We start from the raw sequence: 18,802 nt of genomic DNA, 5'->3' as shown, positions 1-18,802 counted from the left end.
ATCTGAGCTGGCAACACAGCGCGCACTGGCACTATGTAAATCCCACTATAACAGTACGCAGAAACCAGCCCAGCCCCTGAAGCAAGCTTCACTGATGACATTTCAGGGATGGGGCAGAGGCTGTGGCAGTGACCACAGCCTCCGCCTTCTGATGATGCTTTGTTTAGTTGCATAATAATTCTGCACACTAATAATTGCCCAGTAATTCTGCACACATAGCTTTACTCCTAAGAAAGATAAATCCTCACTTTTACTTTCTTATTCAGAATTATGAACCTTTTGGATCACAGCTCGGGACCAGCCCAGCCCCTGAAACGAGCTTCACTGATGATGCTTTGTTACAGGCAGGGACAGTGGCAGTAACTGCAGCCTCTGCCTCCTGATGACGCTTTAAGTATCCCAGCATGCACTGAGTTTCTCAAACAAGGGATTGTCAGGCAGGATGTAGAGAAAAAAAAATCAATTGCAGTTAGTCCAGTGGGGGAAGGATAGGAAATGTTTAATGCAGCCATTTTAGAAATTCGTTTAAATTGGGGCAATAAATAGGGATTTAGATGAAAATTTCATCAGTCTTTGGACCTTTACTAGCTAGCAAAGCAGTGGAGTACTTCGATGCATGCAATGGAGGATTGTTCTACATAATCATGGTTTTTTTGATAGATGTAGAGCTCTTTCTGTGCCACAGCATGAAGAAAGTGTTTTCTAAAAACTGCCAGAAGGTTTAAGAGTTGATTTTGAGTACATCTTCAACCCAACAGGGCCCAACTAGTTCATCTTTATTAACAGCCCATAGCTGTACCCCACCTCCACCTTGCTGGCATCTGTCAAAGTAGAAATCTCTTCCCGTTACTGATCCGACCACAGGCCAATCCATCTGGTCCATCAAAAGTCTTACATCTCATCAGTCCATGAAACCTTTGAAAAATCTGTCCTCAGATATTTCTTGGCCCAGTCTACATTTCACCATATATATCTTCTTCAGTGGTGGTCGATTTTGGCCTGGCTTACCTTGGCCGTGTCTCAGAGCACTGAACACCTTGTACTTCTGTACACTCCAGGGAGGTTGCAGTGCTGAAATTTGATGGCCCTGGAGGATAATGGGTTCTTGGTCGCTTCACGTTTTGATTTTCTCAAACTTTGGTAGTTAATATGCTTTATTCTTTCTCAGCATGTTTTGTGCGACCCTGTTGACTATTCGCAACAAATTTTTAGTTGGTTCTGAGATCACACCCCAATATTTTAGCAATTTCAAGAGTGCTGCATCCTTCTGTAAGAAGACCTCTACCAATGTTTGACATTTCAGAGTCACTAAATCTCTTTTGGCTCCTTTTGCCTGAAGAAAGGAAAAGCTGCCTAATAATTCTGCACACCTTGGTAAAAGGACGTAATCCTTCTAGCTGAATCCCTTAAAGAAATGTATTCAGAAGGAAGCATTAAAAGCCAAGCTGAATGCAGCGTGTACTTAGCCCATGAAGGGGTGTGTTTTTTCTTTCCCACATTTGGGCTGAGTTACAGCAGAATTGCTGGCTGGTGAACAGAGGGTACTGGCTGTGTTTTCTGACACGATTAAGATCTAGATAGGGCTAAATGACTCCAGAGATGAGAAATGGTAACAAGATTTAGATTCACACTTCACTCACAGCATTTAGCGAGCTGTGTTTTAATATACAAGTGTGAATTTAGCGCTGTGTTTTAATATACATGTGTGAATAACACCTTAGTTGTGGTAAAATAGAAGTAATGTAATATATGTAGTGTACACACAGTACAGTTATGTAAAATATACCTGTGAACCGGTGTATAAGAATGTGTAATATTCAGCGCAGGACAGAATGATGAAAAACATAACTAAGGACTAGTCCCCTGTCTTTAGTGTCTAAGTAATAGTAAAACAGTGCCTCCCGATCACATACTCCACCACTAAATAACTTGTGTGAATTTTCTGCTTTTTCACTTTTCAAGGACCGATCCTCCATCTGCTGGCTCATGACTATACATTGTGGCTGCGACTGTATTATGTTTATTTAGTGTACGCTCTTTTTTAGGAGAAGGGGTATAACCGTACTGCGGACATCCTTAATGTTAAGAAGTAAAACGTAAGGCGGATATATAATCTGTTTGGCTGTAACAGGAAAACCAAATAGTTAGCACTTCTGGCCTTATCTCCTGATTTAATCCATTCAGTAAACGTAATTTATTTCTTCAGCTTTCAATAACTGAAAGGCAGCATCTAATAATGTGGACAGCGGGGATTTGAGGCTGACTCAATTGCTGTGTCTGACATGGGAAAACATGGCTCTAGAAAGGAGGGGTAAGATGTCACCTTTCTTCAATTGTGTGCTCGAGTAGAGGTTATCTCTTCATAGCAGCAATTTCCTGGGCTTGATAAGCTGGCAAAGGACTTCTTTTGATTGTTGTATGGGACTTAGCGAGGGATGTTGTCTATCCACTATAAAGGTCAACCATCATTGCATTTTGTTGATAAGAATTGGAGAGCATTCAACCCTGAAGAGATTACATAAAGTAAAAATTAAGAAGCAAATTGTATTTTTAACAGGCTGTCATCTTAACAGATGTTGAAAAGGGAACTTTCACACTCAGGTACTTGGCAGGGCTCCGTTGGGTTAGCTGTAGCATTGTTTAATCTGATTACATGGCAGCGTTGTGTTCCACTCTGTGTTCATAAATAATTCAGGCTTAAAGGTGATGAAACCACATCTGTGCTTGAGGGCTGTTCTTTAGCACCACATTATTTATGGGATTGTCTGTGTAAAGGCATCCGTTCTTTGATGTGTTCTGTTTCACTGAACATTAATGCACTGGTAAGAGATTGGACACAGTAGCACTTTTTACGATACAGCCGTTTCACAACTAATGAAAGCTGAGAAACCTATGAACAAATGTATCCTGTATTGTCGAAAATAAATAACATTTAAATTAGGGTTTTTTATGAGAATATTTTTTATTTTATATATGACTAGTCACATACAAAATTTAGAGTTTTCACACTGGCCTCTAATAAGCTTACAATTCCTGCCTTCTAATGCTCACTTGTCAGCTTGGTTGTACAGAATAAAGCTGGTGTCACACATAACGACGACGACAACGACATCGCTGCTACGTCACCATTTTCTGTGACGTTGCAGCGACGTCCCGTCGCTGTCGCTGTGTGTGACATCCAGCAACGACCTGGCCCCTGCTGTGAGGTCGCCGGTCGTTGCTGAATGTCCAGCTTCATTTTTTGGTCGTCACTCTCCCGCTGTGACACACACATCGCTGTGTGTGACAGCGAGAGAGCGACGAAATGAAGCGATCAGGAGCCGGCACTGGCAGCTGCGGTAAGCTGTAACCAGCGTAAACATCGGGTAACCAAGGGAAGACCTTTCCCTAGTTACCCGATGTTTACGCTGGTTACCAGCCTCCGCTCTTGCTGCCAGCGCCGACTCCTGCACTGTGACATGTGGCTGCAGTATGCATCGGGTAATTAACCCGATGAATACTGTAGCAAGGAGAGCAAGGAGCCAGCGCTAAGCAGTGCGCGCGGCTCCCTGCTCTCTGCACTGTGACATGTAGCTGCAGCACACATCGGGTTAATTAACCCGATGTGTGCTGCAGGAGAGCAAGGAGCCAGCGCTAAGCGCGGCTCCCTGCTCTCTGAACTGTGACATGTAGCTGCAGCACACATCGGGTTAATTAACCCGATGTGTGCTGCAGGAGAGCAAGGAGCCAGCGCTAAGCGCGGCTCCCTGCTCTCTGAACATGTAGCACAGCGACCTTATGATCGCTGCTTCTGCTGTGTTTGACAGCTAAGCAGCGATCATAACAGCGACTTACAAGGTCGCTGTTACGTCACCGAAAATGGTGACGTAACAGCGACGTCGTTGTCGCTGTCGTTTAGTGTGACACCAGCTTAAGACAGAACGAGCAGTTCTCTTTTGTAGAGGAAAGGTGATTTCTCAACAATCTTATTGTACTGTTGAGGACTTAGATAAGACCAAGTTGTGGCACAACCTTGTATAGAAGAAAGACTTTGTATGCAGCTCCCCTTTAACTCTATGGTCTCAAGGAGAGCATCTGTCCATCATTGCCTGGAAGATGTAATAGTCTGATATCCACTGGTTAAAGGGGTTGTCCAGTCTAAAACGACACGTCTAGTCACTCTGATTTCAATTATATTTAGCAGCCATGAAACCCATACATACTCTGATGTATCTACTACATTAACTACATATTAATGTAGTTTTAAAGGGACTCTCATAGCACAGGGTGACTGCTCACATCAAGTACAGGCACTCGATGCTTCCATGATAGGTTAATAATTTAAATACACCTTCCCACTTGCTTATTTTCCTACTATCCGTGAAGCCAGAGCTGTCAACCAAAGAAGGAAGGGTGGAAATTCCTGGAAATCTAGAAGGTGGAAAGGTGTATTTAAATAATTAGCCTCACCATGCTGCACGAGCGCCTGTACTTGATGTGAACAGTCATTCTGTGCTGACAGAGTCCTTTTAAAGGGATCGTCCATGATTAGATTTAGTCCACAGGCTTGCACTGCCTAAAACGAACAAAATTTGTTTTACTTATTCCTTTCTGCCTCAGCACTGCTGCCCCAGTCTTTGTTGACATGCCTGCAGTGATAATGACCTGTCTAGAACACTTGACTTCTGCAGCCAGTCACTCGGCTTAGTGATCTTTTGTCCTCTAACTTGGTGTCAACGCTGAACTATGTGATTGTCTGAAGGTTTTAATATGTGCTGTAGACATATTAACACAGATCAGAGGGAGTAGTGGAGAGGCAGGGGTTAAGTAACGTTTATTTTGGGGTTTTTTATTTTTAATTAAAAAAAGCCAGTGGACTAGCAAATGTAGGTAACCCCCTTTTGAAGTATAACTTTTTGGAATCTAGAATTTTGAGACCTTCAAAAATTACTAAAATAAAGAAGCAGAGGTGCTTAACCAGTAGCTGCTCTCCTTTAAAAAGGAAGAACTTAATAGAAAGACTGTCTAAGGAGAAGGGTCCAACACTCATCTAAGTACTCTTGCGTCTGAGCGCTTCTCTCTCTTCATTTTAGAGATCAGTAGGAGTCTTTGGTTTGTCTAAGATATTTCGAAATTTATCGAAATGACATTCACTAAGGAATCTGCTCTCATAAGAGAGATATTGATATACAGCTCTGACAAAAATTAAGAGACCACTGCACAGTTTTATAAAAATCAGCTTCTCTACATGTCTGACAGCCATTCCATTCCAGTATCGGTTGAATTACAACCAGAGTACACCTCATTCTACTTAATGTGCATCTGATTAGGTGATTACCAGAACCAAATCTTATATAACGAGGCAAAGTATAAACAACACTGCTGTGGTCTTCACAATCCTCTTGCAATAGGACAAGCTGGATGGCAAAACAAGTCGTAGTAAAATCCCAAAAGTAATAGAAATGAAAAAAATACTTTTAATCATGCCAAAAGAGTTGAAAAGAAAAGTCTTGAGTGAGGAAAACAAGAGCTCAATTCTAGCTTTACTAGCAGAGGGATACAATGAGCATCATGTTGCGACCAGCCTTAAAATTTCTAAGACAGCGGTCCATTACAACAAGGTTAGGCAGTAGACATTGGGGACAGCAAAGCTACAGACCGGCAGTGGGTGAAAGCGACTCTCCACTGACCGGAATGACCTTCCTCTTATTCGAATGTCACTCGGCAACCACCGGATGACATCAAGTGACCTACAAAAGGAATGGCAAATGGCAGCTGGGGTGAAGTGCATGGCAAAAACAGTTTGTAACAGGCTGCTAGAGGCAGGGCTCAATTCATGTAAAGCTAGAAAAAAGCCTTCCATCCATGAGAAGCAAATGAGAGCCAGGCTAAAGTTTGCCAAAGACCATAAGAATTGAACCATAGAGGACTGGAGTAAGGTAATCTTCTCTGATGAATCTAATTTTCAGCTTTGCCCAACACCTGGTCGTCTAATGGTTAGATGGAGACCTGGAGAGGCGTACAAGCCACAGTGTCTTGCACCCACTGTGAAATTTGGTGGAGGATCGGTGATGATCTGGGGATGCTTCAGCAAGGCTGGAATTGGTCAAATTAAACTTTGCAAAGAATGTATGAATCAAGCCGCATAAAAAGTTATTCTGAAAAAAACAGTTGCTTCCTTCTGCTCAGGCAGTGTTCTCTAACTCTGAGGACTGTTTTTTCTAGCAGAACAATGCGCTATGCCACACAGCCTGGTAAATCAATGTGTGGATCAAGGACCACCACATCAAAACCCTGTCATGGCGAGCCCACTCTCCAGACCTGAACCCCATTGAAAACCTCAGGAATGTAATCAAGAGGAAGATGGATAGTCACAAGCCATCAAACAAAGAAGAACTGCTTACATTTGCATCAGGGGTAGCATAAGGTCACCCAAAAGCAGTGTGAAAGACTGGTGGAAAGCATGCCAAGACGCATGAAAGCTGTGATTAAAAATCATGGTTATTCCAAAAAAATATTGATTTCTGAACTCTTCCTGACTTAAAACATTAGTATTGTTTTTAAAGGATTATGAACTTGTTTTCTTTGCATTATTTGAGGTCTGAAAGCAATGCATTGTTTTGGTATTTTGGCCATTTTGATTTTCAGAAAATGAATACAAAATGTATTGCTTGGGAATTTGGAGACATGTTGTCAGTAGTTTATAGAATAAAAAAAACAATTTACATTTCACTCAAAAATATACATATAAAGAGCAAAATCAGGAAAACTAAAAATTTTGCAGTGGTCTCTTAATTTTTGCCAGAGCTGTATAGTTGGTTTAGCTTAAAAAAAACCTGCATGTTGTCAAAGTAATACTATTTTTTTATTCAAAATAATTACCTGTCAATTCTGTACATGTAAAGAGTTTTCTACCTCAGCTGCAGGTTTTTTTTATAAAACAACATATTGTGTTTTAGTCACCTTCACTGTGTCCACTAGCGACTCTCCGCCATTGATACAGTTATGTGGGCATTGATCTGAGGTGCTGATGTCACATTGTCAGCTTGGCAGCAATCAGTTTACTCGGTGACTCTGCCAGTGTAGAAGGAACGCACCCTATAGAGCCGCGATGCTCATTGATTGGCTGCCGTGCCGTCAAGGTGACATAAGTAGCACAGCCAATACCAGACATCAGAGGTAGGGACGAAGACTCGCCGGTGGCCCTGGGGGAGGTGATTATACCAGGTAGGGATGAAGACTCGCCGGTGGCCCTGGGGGAGGTGATTATACGAGGTAGGGACGAAGACTCGGCAGTGGCCCTGGGGAAGGTGTTTATACGAGGTAGGGACGAAGACTCGCCAGTGGCCCCTGAGGAAGGTGTTAATACGAGGTAGGGATGAAGACTCGCCGGTGGCCCTGGGGGAGGTGATTATACGAGGTAGGGATGAAGACTCGGCAGTGGCCCTGGGAAGGTGTTTATACGAGGTAGGGATGAAGACTCGCCGGTGGCCCTGGGGTAGGTGTTTATACGAGGTAGGGATGAAGACTCGGCAGTGGCCCTGGGGAAGGTGTTTATACGAGGTAGGGATGAAGACTCGCTGGTGGCCCTGGGGAAGGTTATACGGCGGTTTGTTGTCTCATAATAAATTACAGCCAGAGCAGAGACTTAATTGAAAGGGGACAAACCCTTTAATGCATTGATCAAAAAGTAATTCTAATCCTCTAGAAAAACATAGTAATCCTGTTTTGCAATCCAAGGCTCCACAACATCAATCACTATCTCGTTGTCATACTTTTTTGTCCTTCTCAATTATTTTTTTTTTGTTGCTGGAAAGAGATAATACTCAGGTGATTCCAAGTCAGAAGAATATGGCGGGGGATCGAGAATTTTAAAGCCGATGTAATTGAGTTTGTGCAGCGCAATATGAGACTTATGGGCGAATGCATTATCCTGCAAAAACAAGAGGCTTTGGAAACTTCCAACCTTCACCTGACATGGTTAACTTAATCACAATCTTTAATATGACAAGCGCACGTGCTAAGTTTTAGCCCAAAAGGTTAATATTTGTTTCCATAGCAACAGGATTTATTTTTGTCTGCTAGAAATATTCAAGGCCAAGTAATTTCAATACCCCCTGGTATATGATGACCTGTTTAGTATATCCCACTGCTGCTCTGCTGTTACTAAATGTGGTGTCCAGGTCATTCTATTCCAGGCACTTCTTCCATTCTGTGTTATAAGGCTTGATTCATATCTGCAGCAGTGCTGGAACCTGCACTTAGCAGAAAACAATGGTGCTAGCTGGCCCCTATCCACTATAAAGTAGTCCATGCTGAGCAATATAGTGCAGCTTGCTGTAGTTTTAGCAAACTCTGCAACGGGGTCTCCAATGCAGATCTGAACACAATCTGAGTAATTTACTTTTCTCATACGTCCTGCTTTTGTAAACTCTTCCATTCTCCTTTTTTCCTAGATAATGGACCTGGTAAAGGGTATGCATTTCCAGCTTGCATGCCAGAAGTATTTTGAATTAACGCACAATGTAAGCTCTTTTTATATGAATATGTAATGTCATGTTGGTTAGAGATTGAGATTTTCTTTTTTTTGTCGCCATTACAAATTTTTCCTTAGTGCATTACTGCTTTGTACACCAATGGTTCCTCTATGAAACCAAAGTCTATTAACATTGTTTCCAAGTTGCCCTTTAAAGACAGTTGGTTCCCCCAAATAATTTTTGCAATCATGTAAATTGGCCCGGCAGCCATTCCGGCTAGACTCTGCAACCAACTGCTTAGCAGGTTAGCAGCACATTTTATAATGGCTGGCATCTGTCTGCCAAGGAACCTAATGTGCAAGTGTAGGGAACATTAATTATAGTAAGCATGCTCTGCCTGCTGGAACAATTTTGAGAAATAGAATAATAGATTTTCTAGTAGAAGTATTATCCACCTGTCTGTATTTCCTACCGTACTGTTTATATAATGAAATGACAGATAAGACACAGTGTTGTGTATATTGTGTAAGAGCAGATAAAAATAATGTCCTCTAGAAACCCAGGTATGTCACCCTGTTAATTGATACCGGTAACCACAAAGCATTGTGGATTGTAACATTTCAGCTGCCTGCTCTAAACCACTTAACTAGGCCCAAAAGAAAATTCCCAAGTATTGCAGTAGTGCATTAATTGCTTGAAAACCACATTAGTCCTAGCTTGAAATGTGATACTTGTGTTTGTGTGAAGGTCATTGTGCAGAGAAAAGAGATAGCATCACTGACAAGTTGTAAGGAGGCCCGATATGACTGATAAATGCTGCAGCTTCTTATTGATCCGCCATGATGGCATGCATATCGTACAGAATTCAAAACACCTTGTAATATAAGCTGTTACCATTAGATTGATTGTGTATTTCCCTGATGCGTGATTATATTTAAAATATGTGTGTGACCTGTTACATGATTCAACATTCTGCTCAATTAGAGCTAAAGCACCAAAGCATTTATGTGGCTGTATAATTGAATTTTAGGATGAGATCAGATAGGGAATATTGATCCCAAACAAGCAGTGACTGTGCATATGTAGGAACTAAATACTGATTTGGATAACACAACTTGTCTATTGCCCTGTTCACATTGTGTTTTAAGCTCCAAAGTCTGGAGAAGTTACTGATTTAGAGAATGTGGTCGGTCTAGAATTGTCAAAAATATTTCCTGGACCCTCAGTAGTCCAGGCCAGAGCCCTTTAAACCTTCTACACGCTGGCTTCCCCAATAATCAATGATTAGTAGGCTTAGCACAAAGTCATGCTCTCCAAAATGATGTTATGTCAAGCATACTAATCAGAAGAGGCCCTGTGGATGCCGACAGGTAAAAGGAGGTTCATTGGGCTTTGGTGTGGCAGTGCCACTCTACCAATGTGGTGACTGGACCAGGGTTCTTAGAATCTTTTGGCACAATACTAAAATAGTCGCAATCTTTACTGCACAACGTTTTTTTATTTTCTCTAAAATATATGTATTGAATAGTGTGATTTTAACTTCCAGGAATGAATTTAAAAGTGATGTCCAGGACTAAACAATTGATGACCTGTCATGGACGGAACAAATTGATGTGTGACCTAGAATATATCAGCACTCTCTACATTGTTTAGTAGCCATTGCTGAGTATTAGACTTTATATTACATTCAACTATGTACTGTACTTTATTTACCATTAAACTGAATTGTAGCTGAAGCACAGTACTCAGCAGTGGCCGCTAAGCTGTGTACAGGTCTTCTGCATTCTCTGCTATACATCACTTAGTTCCTACGCTGCCAGTGCAGATTTCTGCTGATTGTAGGGATGCTGGGTGTTGGACCTTTATCTATCCCATATTGACTTCCACAGATTGAATATAGACAACGCTGGCCCACAGCATTCATTCTTCAGATAGATGCAGCCACCAGATAACCAAGGAACTCCACTTGGTACCTCATAAGGATAAGAGATGTAGATTGCTTCAAGAGTGGGTAATGATGCCTCAAACTGAATTTATTCTGCCAAATGCATAATAGCAACATTTTGACCCATTACAGGTCTTTATTAAGTATATATGCAATGGGACGAAACATAGCTGATATGTGTTTGGCAAAATACATTCTGGTTGATATGTTATTACTAGGGATGATCGAATACCTCAAATATTTGGCTTCGCGAATATTTTCCGAATAGGTCGCCGCTATTCGACTATTCGTAAATATTCAGTGCGCAATGTAACTATGAGAAACCCGAATAACAACTATTTGGGCTTCCCATAGACTTACATTGCACATCGAATATTCGCATATCGGCGACCTATTCGGGAAGTATTCGTTAAGCCGAATATTTGAGGTATTCGATCATCCCTAGTTATTACCCGTTCTAGACACTGTCTATTTCTGTTATGTTTGTATATCCTACAGATAGGTCATCAATATTTTGCTTCTGAACAATCACTTTAAGGCTATGTGCGCACGTTGCGTACTAGCCCTGCAGAAATTTCTGCAGCGATCTGAAGAGCACACGTGCACTTCAAATCGCTGCAGAAAATGTCCTTAGAAAAAAAAAAAGCCGATTCCATGCGCTCTGCCTGCAGCTCCTGCCATAGACAGAGCAGGAGCTGCCGGCAAAGCGCACGGAAGAAGTGACATGTAACTTCTTGAACGCAGCGCTTCGGGCAGCAGCCGAAGCGCTGCGCTCAAAGACGCCACGTGCGCACGGCCCCTGCACAATCTTTATAGATTATACAGGGGACGCAGGACGCATGCAGTTACGCTGCGCTACAAAGCGCAGCGTAACTGCATGAATTACGCACACGTGCGCACATAGCCTAAATGGGAACTTCCGGGAGATTAAAAAAAAACGTCTTCTACTGTCTCTGTCCTTTTAAGATGAGATCCATAATGCTGTTCCTTTATCTGTAATTGTGTGACACTGGAGCTGGTCCCCCTCCCCTCTGGGATGTTACATCACACATCAGGAGCATGGACTTTTCCTAGTGTTGTAACTACCAGCTCCCTGATTATATCTACCATATTTTTCGTTTTATAAGACGCACCCCAAAATTAGAGAAGGAAAAAATAATTTTTAATGTTAGAGGGGTCCGTCTTATATTCCTAGTGCATCTTAATCCTAAGGCTCACCAAGGGGGAGCGGCGGTGGTGGAGTGACTCAGGAAGGTCACAGGAGACCAGGCAGGCGATGCTGCGGGTTCAGAGGAGGGGGTGTTGTGGCTCAGGAGAATCGGCGATGCTGCAGGCTCATGGGTGTAGCGGCGGGGGCATTTTAATCACCCAGTGTGGCTGACCAGGGTGACGGTTGATGAAGCAGGGTCATAGGAGGCAGGGTTACAGGATGCACTCAGGGGTGTCGCGGCGGGTGCCATTGATCAGCTGGCAGGTGGTCTGCGGAGGTGTCTCAGCGGCAGGTGCATTGAGATGACTGCCAGCTCCATTGAATTGCCCATGGTTGACGAGATGGACTTCAAGAAAATCGCCGTAGAGGCGGCGCGTGCGCAGATAGGACTCTGTGGCCATTTTCTTGAAGTCAATCGTGTCAATCTGCGCAACCACCGCTTCCGCGGCCATTTTCTTGAAGTTCATTGCGTCAACAGCGGGCTATTCAATTGAGCTTCCAGTCGGCTCAATGCACCCCCGCCGAGACATCCTTGTAGCCCGCCTGACCGCCCGCAGATCAATGCAGCCCCCCGCCGAGGCAACCTCGCTGCCTGCCCACCTGCCTGCAAATCAATGCCGCCCGCCGCGACACCCCCGAGCGCGTCGTGTGAGCCTATCTCCTATGACTCCACTTGACCACCGCTGCCCCGGTAAGCCACATCCGTTTTGTAAGATGCACCCCCATAAAAAAAAAATGTGCGTCTTACAAAGCAAAAAATATGGTACTTCCCTGCAGTCCAAGCACAGGGGGCAGGGTATGAAGCACAGTGTTAGGCTGTGCTCACATTGGTGTATAACTCCGACGAGAAAAAAAAAATCAGATTTCATTCGTACCAATGCTATTCAGTGAGGCAGAGCAGATATGTGATTATTTTTTTTCCTCAGCTGTTTTCGGCCTGAGGAAAAAATTGCAGCATGCTATGAGTGGACACATAAAATGGATGAGACTCAGCAATACAAGTCAGTGAGTAAAAAACAAAAACCAGACATCACACTGGCCATCTGTTTTTATGGATACATTGCCATTCTGTAGCATAGAACACTGTAAATGGTCCTGTAAATGATTGTAGAATAATAGCTGCTGAGAGAAAATTGCATACACATGGCATAAGGATACTAGAGAAAAATCACACACTCATATAACACTCAAATGACACTCATACAACTTTTCTGGATGAAAATCTGACCTTTTTTTTTTTTATTTTTTTTTTTTTTTTTATACATCAGTGTGAGTTTACCCTTACACGTTTTCTCAAGTCAGGGAGTGGGCTGCCACAGTATTTAGAGAAAGTATCAATATTGAATGCTGTCATTATTTACTGGTATAAAGTAACTGCAAGGACCCCTGAGTGAACCCATCCATATAGCAATGTATGGACAGCGCAGCCCATTCCTTTGTTCAATTTGTTTTGGGTTTTTTTTTCTGTCATTTTTATTTTTTCTACACAGGTTGATGACTGTGGGTTTTCATTGAATCATCCAAATCAATATTTTGCTGAAAGTCAAAGACTGCTTACTGGTGGCCGTGATGTCAAGAAAGAGCAAACACCCATGGAAAGTTCTCAAGCAACTTCTCAAAGCCAGATCACGTCTAGTTCATCCTCGAGTATAAATGAAATGAACATAAAGTCAGAGGATATGGAAGAAATGGAGCAGATATTCAGTGAACTTCAATGAATATTAAAATCACAGACCATCTCTCCGTCTTACTCTTAAGTGTTGTTTTTGTTTTCAACATATATCTTTGTGTTGAATACATTAAAGACCTGTTTTGGGGGTTTTTTGTATTTTTTTTTACAAAATTCCTTTTGATTATCAAAAAATAAAGATTTCTTATGTCTTCATAAACTGTTTTTGTGTTCTTGAACTGTTGTTATTGAATGTGTACAAGTTTACTGAATAGTAGCAAACAGCCTTATATTTTTCAACAGCCACGCTGGTGTAATATATATAGTGAATATAAAAAGTAAGATGCCAGCTTTTTGGCATGCCAAAAAAAGCCTACTAAGAAGAATCATTTCAAAAATGTTCCACCCTTAATTTCACCAATCTGTACAAATCAATTGAAATATAAACTTAATGGAGTACTCCCATCTCTGAGATCCTATCCCAATATGTAGCAGGTGTAATAATAAGAATTTTAGCAAATACCTCCAATGACAAATGTAGTATAATACTTAGGAAAAGCTGTGTCCCTTACTGCTTTACAGTAGCTTAGGTATCCAAGGTAATGGCCATACATATAGTGACAGTTAGTTGCTTATAGTCGTAACCATGGATAAATAAGCTGCAATGCCCTGCACATTGGATAAGAGACATAGCTTATCAGGAAAACTATACTACATTTCTAATTGAAGGAATTTGTTATTATTATTATTACTACACCTACTACATATTGGGATAGGATCTTGGAGATGGGAATACCCCTTTAAATTTTTCTGGTGCAAAAGGAAAAATAAAGACCTAAAATAATCAGGTTGCATAAGTCTGCACACCTTTTATAGTGAATACTTTTTTGGAGTACCCTTTGGCAGCCAGTCTTTTTGTGTAGATTTTCAGCATGGCATATCTAGATTTGACACTCTTTGCCCCCTATTCCTTGCAGATTTGTCAGATTGCTTGGGAATCTCCTGTGTGCAGCCATCTTCATATCAAACCTGAAGATGTTCAATTGACTTCAGGTCTGGGCTCTGGCTGGATCATTTCAAAACTATTATTTTGTTCTGTCCAATCCATTTTTTTTTGTTGACTTGGATGCATGCTCAAGGATATTGTCGTGCTGAAAGGTGAAATTCAACTTCAGCTGTTCAGCTGAATCATGAAGGTTTTGTTGCAAAACTGATATTTGAAACTGTTCAGATTTCCCTATACCTTCACTAAATCGTTCCAGCTACCAAAATAACTCTCCAAACCATAATGCTTCCTCCACTATGCTTAACTGTGGGTATGGTGTTCTTTTGTTGATGCGCAGTGTTGGCTTTACACCAAACATAACTTTTAGAATTTGTGTGCTTAGTTATGTAGAGGGCACAGCAACTTTACACTAGTATACAAGCTGGATACTGACTACATTACATTGTATCAAAGTGTCATATCTTCAGTGTTGTCCCAAGAAAACATATAAAATATTTACAAACATTTTTTTGTGATATACTATCACTCTGTGTGTGTATGCGCACACAGTAGCTACATGGGGAAGGCTATTGCTTTGTTGGTTATTTGTAGCTACTTTTTTGCCTACTTTGAGTTATATGTGTGTTTGCATGCAGCGGATGGCTATTTTGTAACTTTTTCCATACTTTTCCTCTGCTTTGTGACCTATGCAGATTTAGGAACAAGAACACCTCCACTTTTCTAACATCATGTCAATTAGCATGACATATTTTTTTACTGTTTTTTCTGTCATCTCAAACTTGGGTGCAACCTATTTTTTGTGAAGCTAGACTATTTTTTAAAATCTATATATTTTTTTAATGTAGTTCACGCTTCAGTATATAAAATATTTTTAGAACCCAGGGTGATGAAAATTCAATTGTGTTATTAATCAAATGGTCTAAAACAAAGCTGGTTGGCATAAAAGTCACATTCGACATGCCATCGTTTGAAGAAAAGAATTTGATAAAGTCGTTATCGTCGACAGATTTTGTTGAATGTCCATCCTGGGAATAAAATCATAAATGTAATTTGAAATGTGTTCCAAAGCGAGGAAGGAAAACATTTGGGAAACACTGTTCTGTGGCTGATAAATGATTGACTTTATTTTAGATTTTGTGCAATGAATTATACAAGGTTCTTCTGTAGTGATGTGTATCAAAATGTCTGACTTTGTATTCATGATGAAGGTTAAACTAATAGGAAACAATTGCAATCTATTTCTTTACTCTTCTTTCGGCTGCTGTTCTGTAATCGCCTAATACTAAGGTTCCATTGTTTAATTTCAAATATGAATCTTTGTTACAAAAAAAATGTATATGTTCCACTGTTAAAATTAAAAGTTTTATATCTGAAGGTCATAAAACTGATATTTCAACTGATGCTAAACATGTGCCTGACGTTTCATTTAGCATAGATAAAATCTGCCTGGTAATCTAGTAATTGCATTTTCAGTAATATTTCTTTTATACGGTATAACTATGATTTTATAAGTTGCTGTGGTTGACTTTTTCTATTTTTTTTCTTCCAATTTCTTGTCTATAAAACAACTATTATTGTATGCACTTTTGGAAACAGACACACTTGCATATATTTGCTGCTAAATATCCTACAGCCATAATACAGTACTTTTATAGGGCTTCAATAAAGTTCCTGATTTTAAACGGAGGCATTAAATGGGTTTTATTGAGTGGATTCTCCATGAACTTGCATCTAAACTTAAAGCATCGGATGTACCTCAAACTATGCCATACATACACCAATAAAAATCCTAAGGAAGTTGTAGACATTACTATGTTATGAATATGCTGGCGAGATGATTTAAAAGAAAAAAAAAAACAGCAGTCCCAGAGAGGCGGCCTTACTACCGACACAGTTTGGTGACGTGTTACTCTTAGGGTGCGCTCACACGAGCCGTATGACTTGCACGAGTATTGGATTGTATTACCCGCGGTGCAACCGGCTTTTCTCCTGACAGGAGCTGGTCGGCTGCATGAATTTCTACACGCTCCTGTCTGGATAGTGTGTGGATGTGCTGAGTGATGCGATGCGAGACTTGTGCGAGTCATACGGCTCATGTGAGCGCACCCTTAAGGTGGCTTTACACACTGCAACATCGCAAACGACATCGCTGTAACGTCACCGGATTTGTGACGTAATAGCGACCTCCCCAGCGACATTGCAGTGTGTGAAACACATCAACGACCTGGCCCCTGCTGTGAAGTTGCTGATCGCTACAAATCGTTCAGGACCATTCTTTGGTCCTTTGTTTCCCGCTGTGCAGCATGATCGCTAGAAAGTTTCAGTGTGTAAAGGGGACTTTACAGCGACTTTGTTAGCGACTTCCCTTTCAAAAAGCTGCTTTACAACGTCCCCAATGACTAGCTAGGTCGTTCTGCAGGTCCGGATCGCTGTTGCGTCGTTGGCCAGGTTTGCCTGTTTGACAGCTCACCAGCGACTCACCAGAGACTTTGTAGCGATCCCAGCCAGGTTGGGATCGCTGAAAGTCTCAGTGTGTAAAGGGGCCTTTAGAGTAGTACTCCTATCTTATCTATCTGGCAGCCTTTCACAGTCCAACAATGAGAGATCTTGGCAGTAAGACACTAATAAAAAAAAAAAAACTACTGTATGTATCTTTTAGATATCATCAGGTTTTCAAATGTTTCTGCTCTAAAGTACAAAACTAGAAAACCGTTAAAATAAAGTATTTAGCAAAAATGTTCGAGAAATTTCCAAGTCTGTTCAATGTTTATGTGGTCACAGGTTTAGTCAAAGACGACTAGAAAGTAAGATTTTTATCAAAGCTCAAGACCACAGTTTATTTTAAATTAAAATAAGTATGTATAATCTCATATCTGAAAACTTGTGCTGGTTTGCAGTCTCTATGCCCAAGTGAAGTGTAGGGGTAAAGCTTTGCTGAAAATGGTCATCTTCGCTCTTGTGGCCTGCTAATAAGGGATTCTTATCATAGGCTAACCTTTGAGACAAAACCCTTCACTGACTGTATATAATATGTGTTTTTATGGTTCTTTCATCAGGGTTTTTTTTCTGTATATAATCTTTAATTAGAATGTTTTAGAGCAGTACAGTAATACTGATTCAAAATAATGGCACAGTATAAACATTTGTTTTATAAACAAGATTTAGCATGGGAAATCAGGCAAGGTAGGGAAGGAACGATGGACAGGATTGGGGCAACCATGTATGAAGGGAAAAAAAAACTGGGGTGGGGTGGGATGGCAAGTCCTGTCCATAGCTGGAAAGTATGCTTAGGATAGGGAGTAAATCATTAATTAGTACTTATGGTATAAACGTTAACTTCAGTCAGGGAGACTAGAGAACAAAAGGGAAATACACTTCTAGTTAAGCAAAGGTAGTCAATTAACAATTAATACATTTTGTTAGCGGGTACATTTGTTACAAAATTCTACAAGTTTTTTTATTCTTAGGATGGAATAACCTGGTTTTCTCATGAATATCCAATCGAACAAAGAGGGTGGATCGTTATCTCTCCAGTGTCTTGCTATAGAGATTTTAGCTGTGTTAAGGAAATGTGGGATTACAGAGTGTTTGTTTAGATGTTGGTTGTAAAACCCCCATCACACATAGTGAGATTGCTGAAACGTCACAGGTTTTGTGACGTATCAGCGACCTTGCCAGCGATGTCGCTGTGTGTGACACGTAGCAGCGAGCGGGCCCCTGCTGCGAGGTCGCTGATCCTTACAAAACGATCAGAACCTTTTTTTGCTCGTTGTACAGCACACATCAGCGTGTTTGACGGCGGGAGACCAACGAGCACCGACTCTTTTTAAGCAGCGTATGCTGGTAACCAGGATAAATATCGGGTAACTAAGCCAAGCGCTTTGCTTAGTAACCTGATGTGTACCCGAGCTACGTATACAGGGAGCCAGCGCTGGCAGCCTGTAAGCAGTGTATGCTGGTAACCAGGGTAAATATTGGGTAACTAAGTAAACCGCTTGGCTTAGTTACCCGATATTTACCCTGGTTAACAAGCGCAGCATTGTTACACAAGTCGCTGGTGAGATCTGCCTGATTGACAGCTCACCAGTAGAGATGAGCGAACCGGTCCCGGTTCGGCTCGAGGTCGGTTCGCCGAACGGAGGTCCCGTTCGAGTTCGGCTCGTCGAACGTTCGACGAACCGAACTCGAACTGCATAGGAAACAATGGCAGGCAATCACAAACACATAAAAACACCTAGAAAACACCCTCAAAGGTGTCCAAAAGGTGACAAACAACTCACAACACAACCACATGGGAAAGTGACAAGGACATATACTCATGCGAAAACAAAACAGCTGGACAAGGAAAAAGAGGAGGACACACAAATATAGGCATGGCACGCCCTTCTAAAATCATGTAAAACACCGCAAGGTGACTCCAAGCGTAGTCTCCCTTTTTTTCCAAAAATTGGGCCCCACACACACCCACCCCTTCAGTGGCAGCAGTTGTGCCCCAGTTGTACAATTCACAGCTAGA

The 18,802-nt window shown here is 41.4% G+C and overlaps 1 protein-coding gene across 2 annotated transcripts in view; it reads left to right on the top strand.

The window, feature by feature from the left end:
- PRIM2 (DNA primase subunit 2) overlaps nucleotides 1–13,500 on the top strand; it is a 214,535-nt gene extending 201,035 nt beyond the window's left edge. For both annotated transcript variants that reach the window (XM_075338448.1, XM_075338447.1), the window contains exons 13-14: nucleotides 8,436–8,504; nucleotides 13,102–13,500. In XM_075338448.1, the coding sequence (XP_075194563.1) occupies nucleotides 8,436–8,504; nucleotides 13,102–13,329 (297 nt within the window). In that variant the 3' untranslated portion in view covers nucleotides 13,330–13,500. The remainder of the gene's footprint in view (nucleotides 1–8,435; nucleotides 8,505–13,101) is intronic.
- Nucleotides 13,501–18,802: the final 5,302 nt, after the last annotated feature.

This window comes from Anomaloglossus baeobatrachus, chromosome 3 (assembly GCF_048569485.1).
Source record: "Anomaloglossus baeobatrachus isolate aAnoBae1 chromosome 3, aAnoBae1.hap1, whole genome shotgun sequence".
NCBI classification, from domain to species: Eukaryota; Metazoa; Chordata; class Amphibia; order Anura; family Aromobatidae; genus Anomaloglossus; species Anomaloglossus baeobatrachus.
The sequence above is the reverse complement of the archived record's forward strand: the minus strand, read 5'-3'. Positions and strand labels throughout refer to the sequence as shown.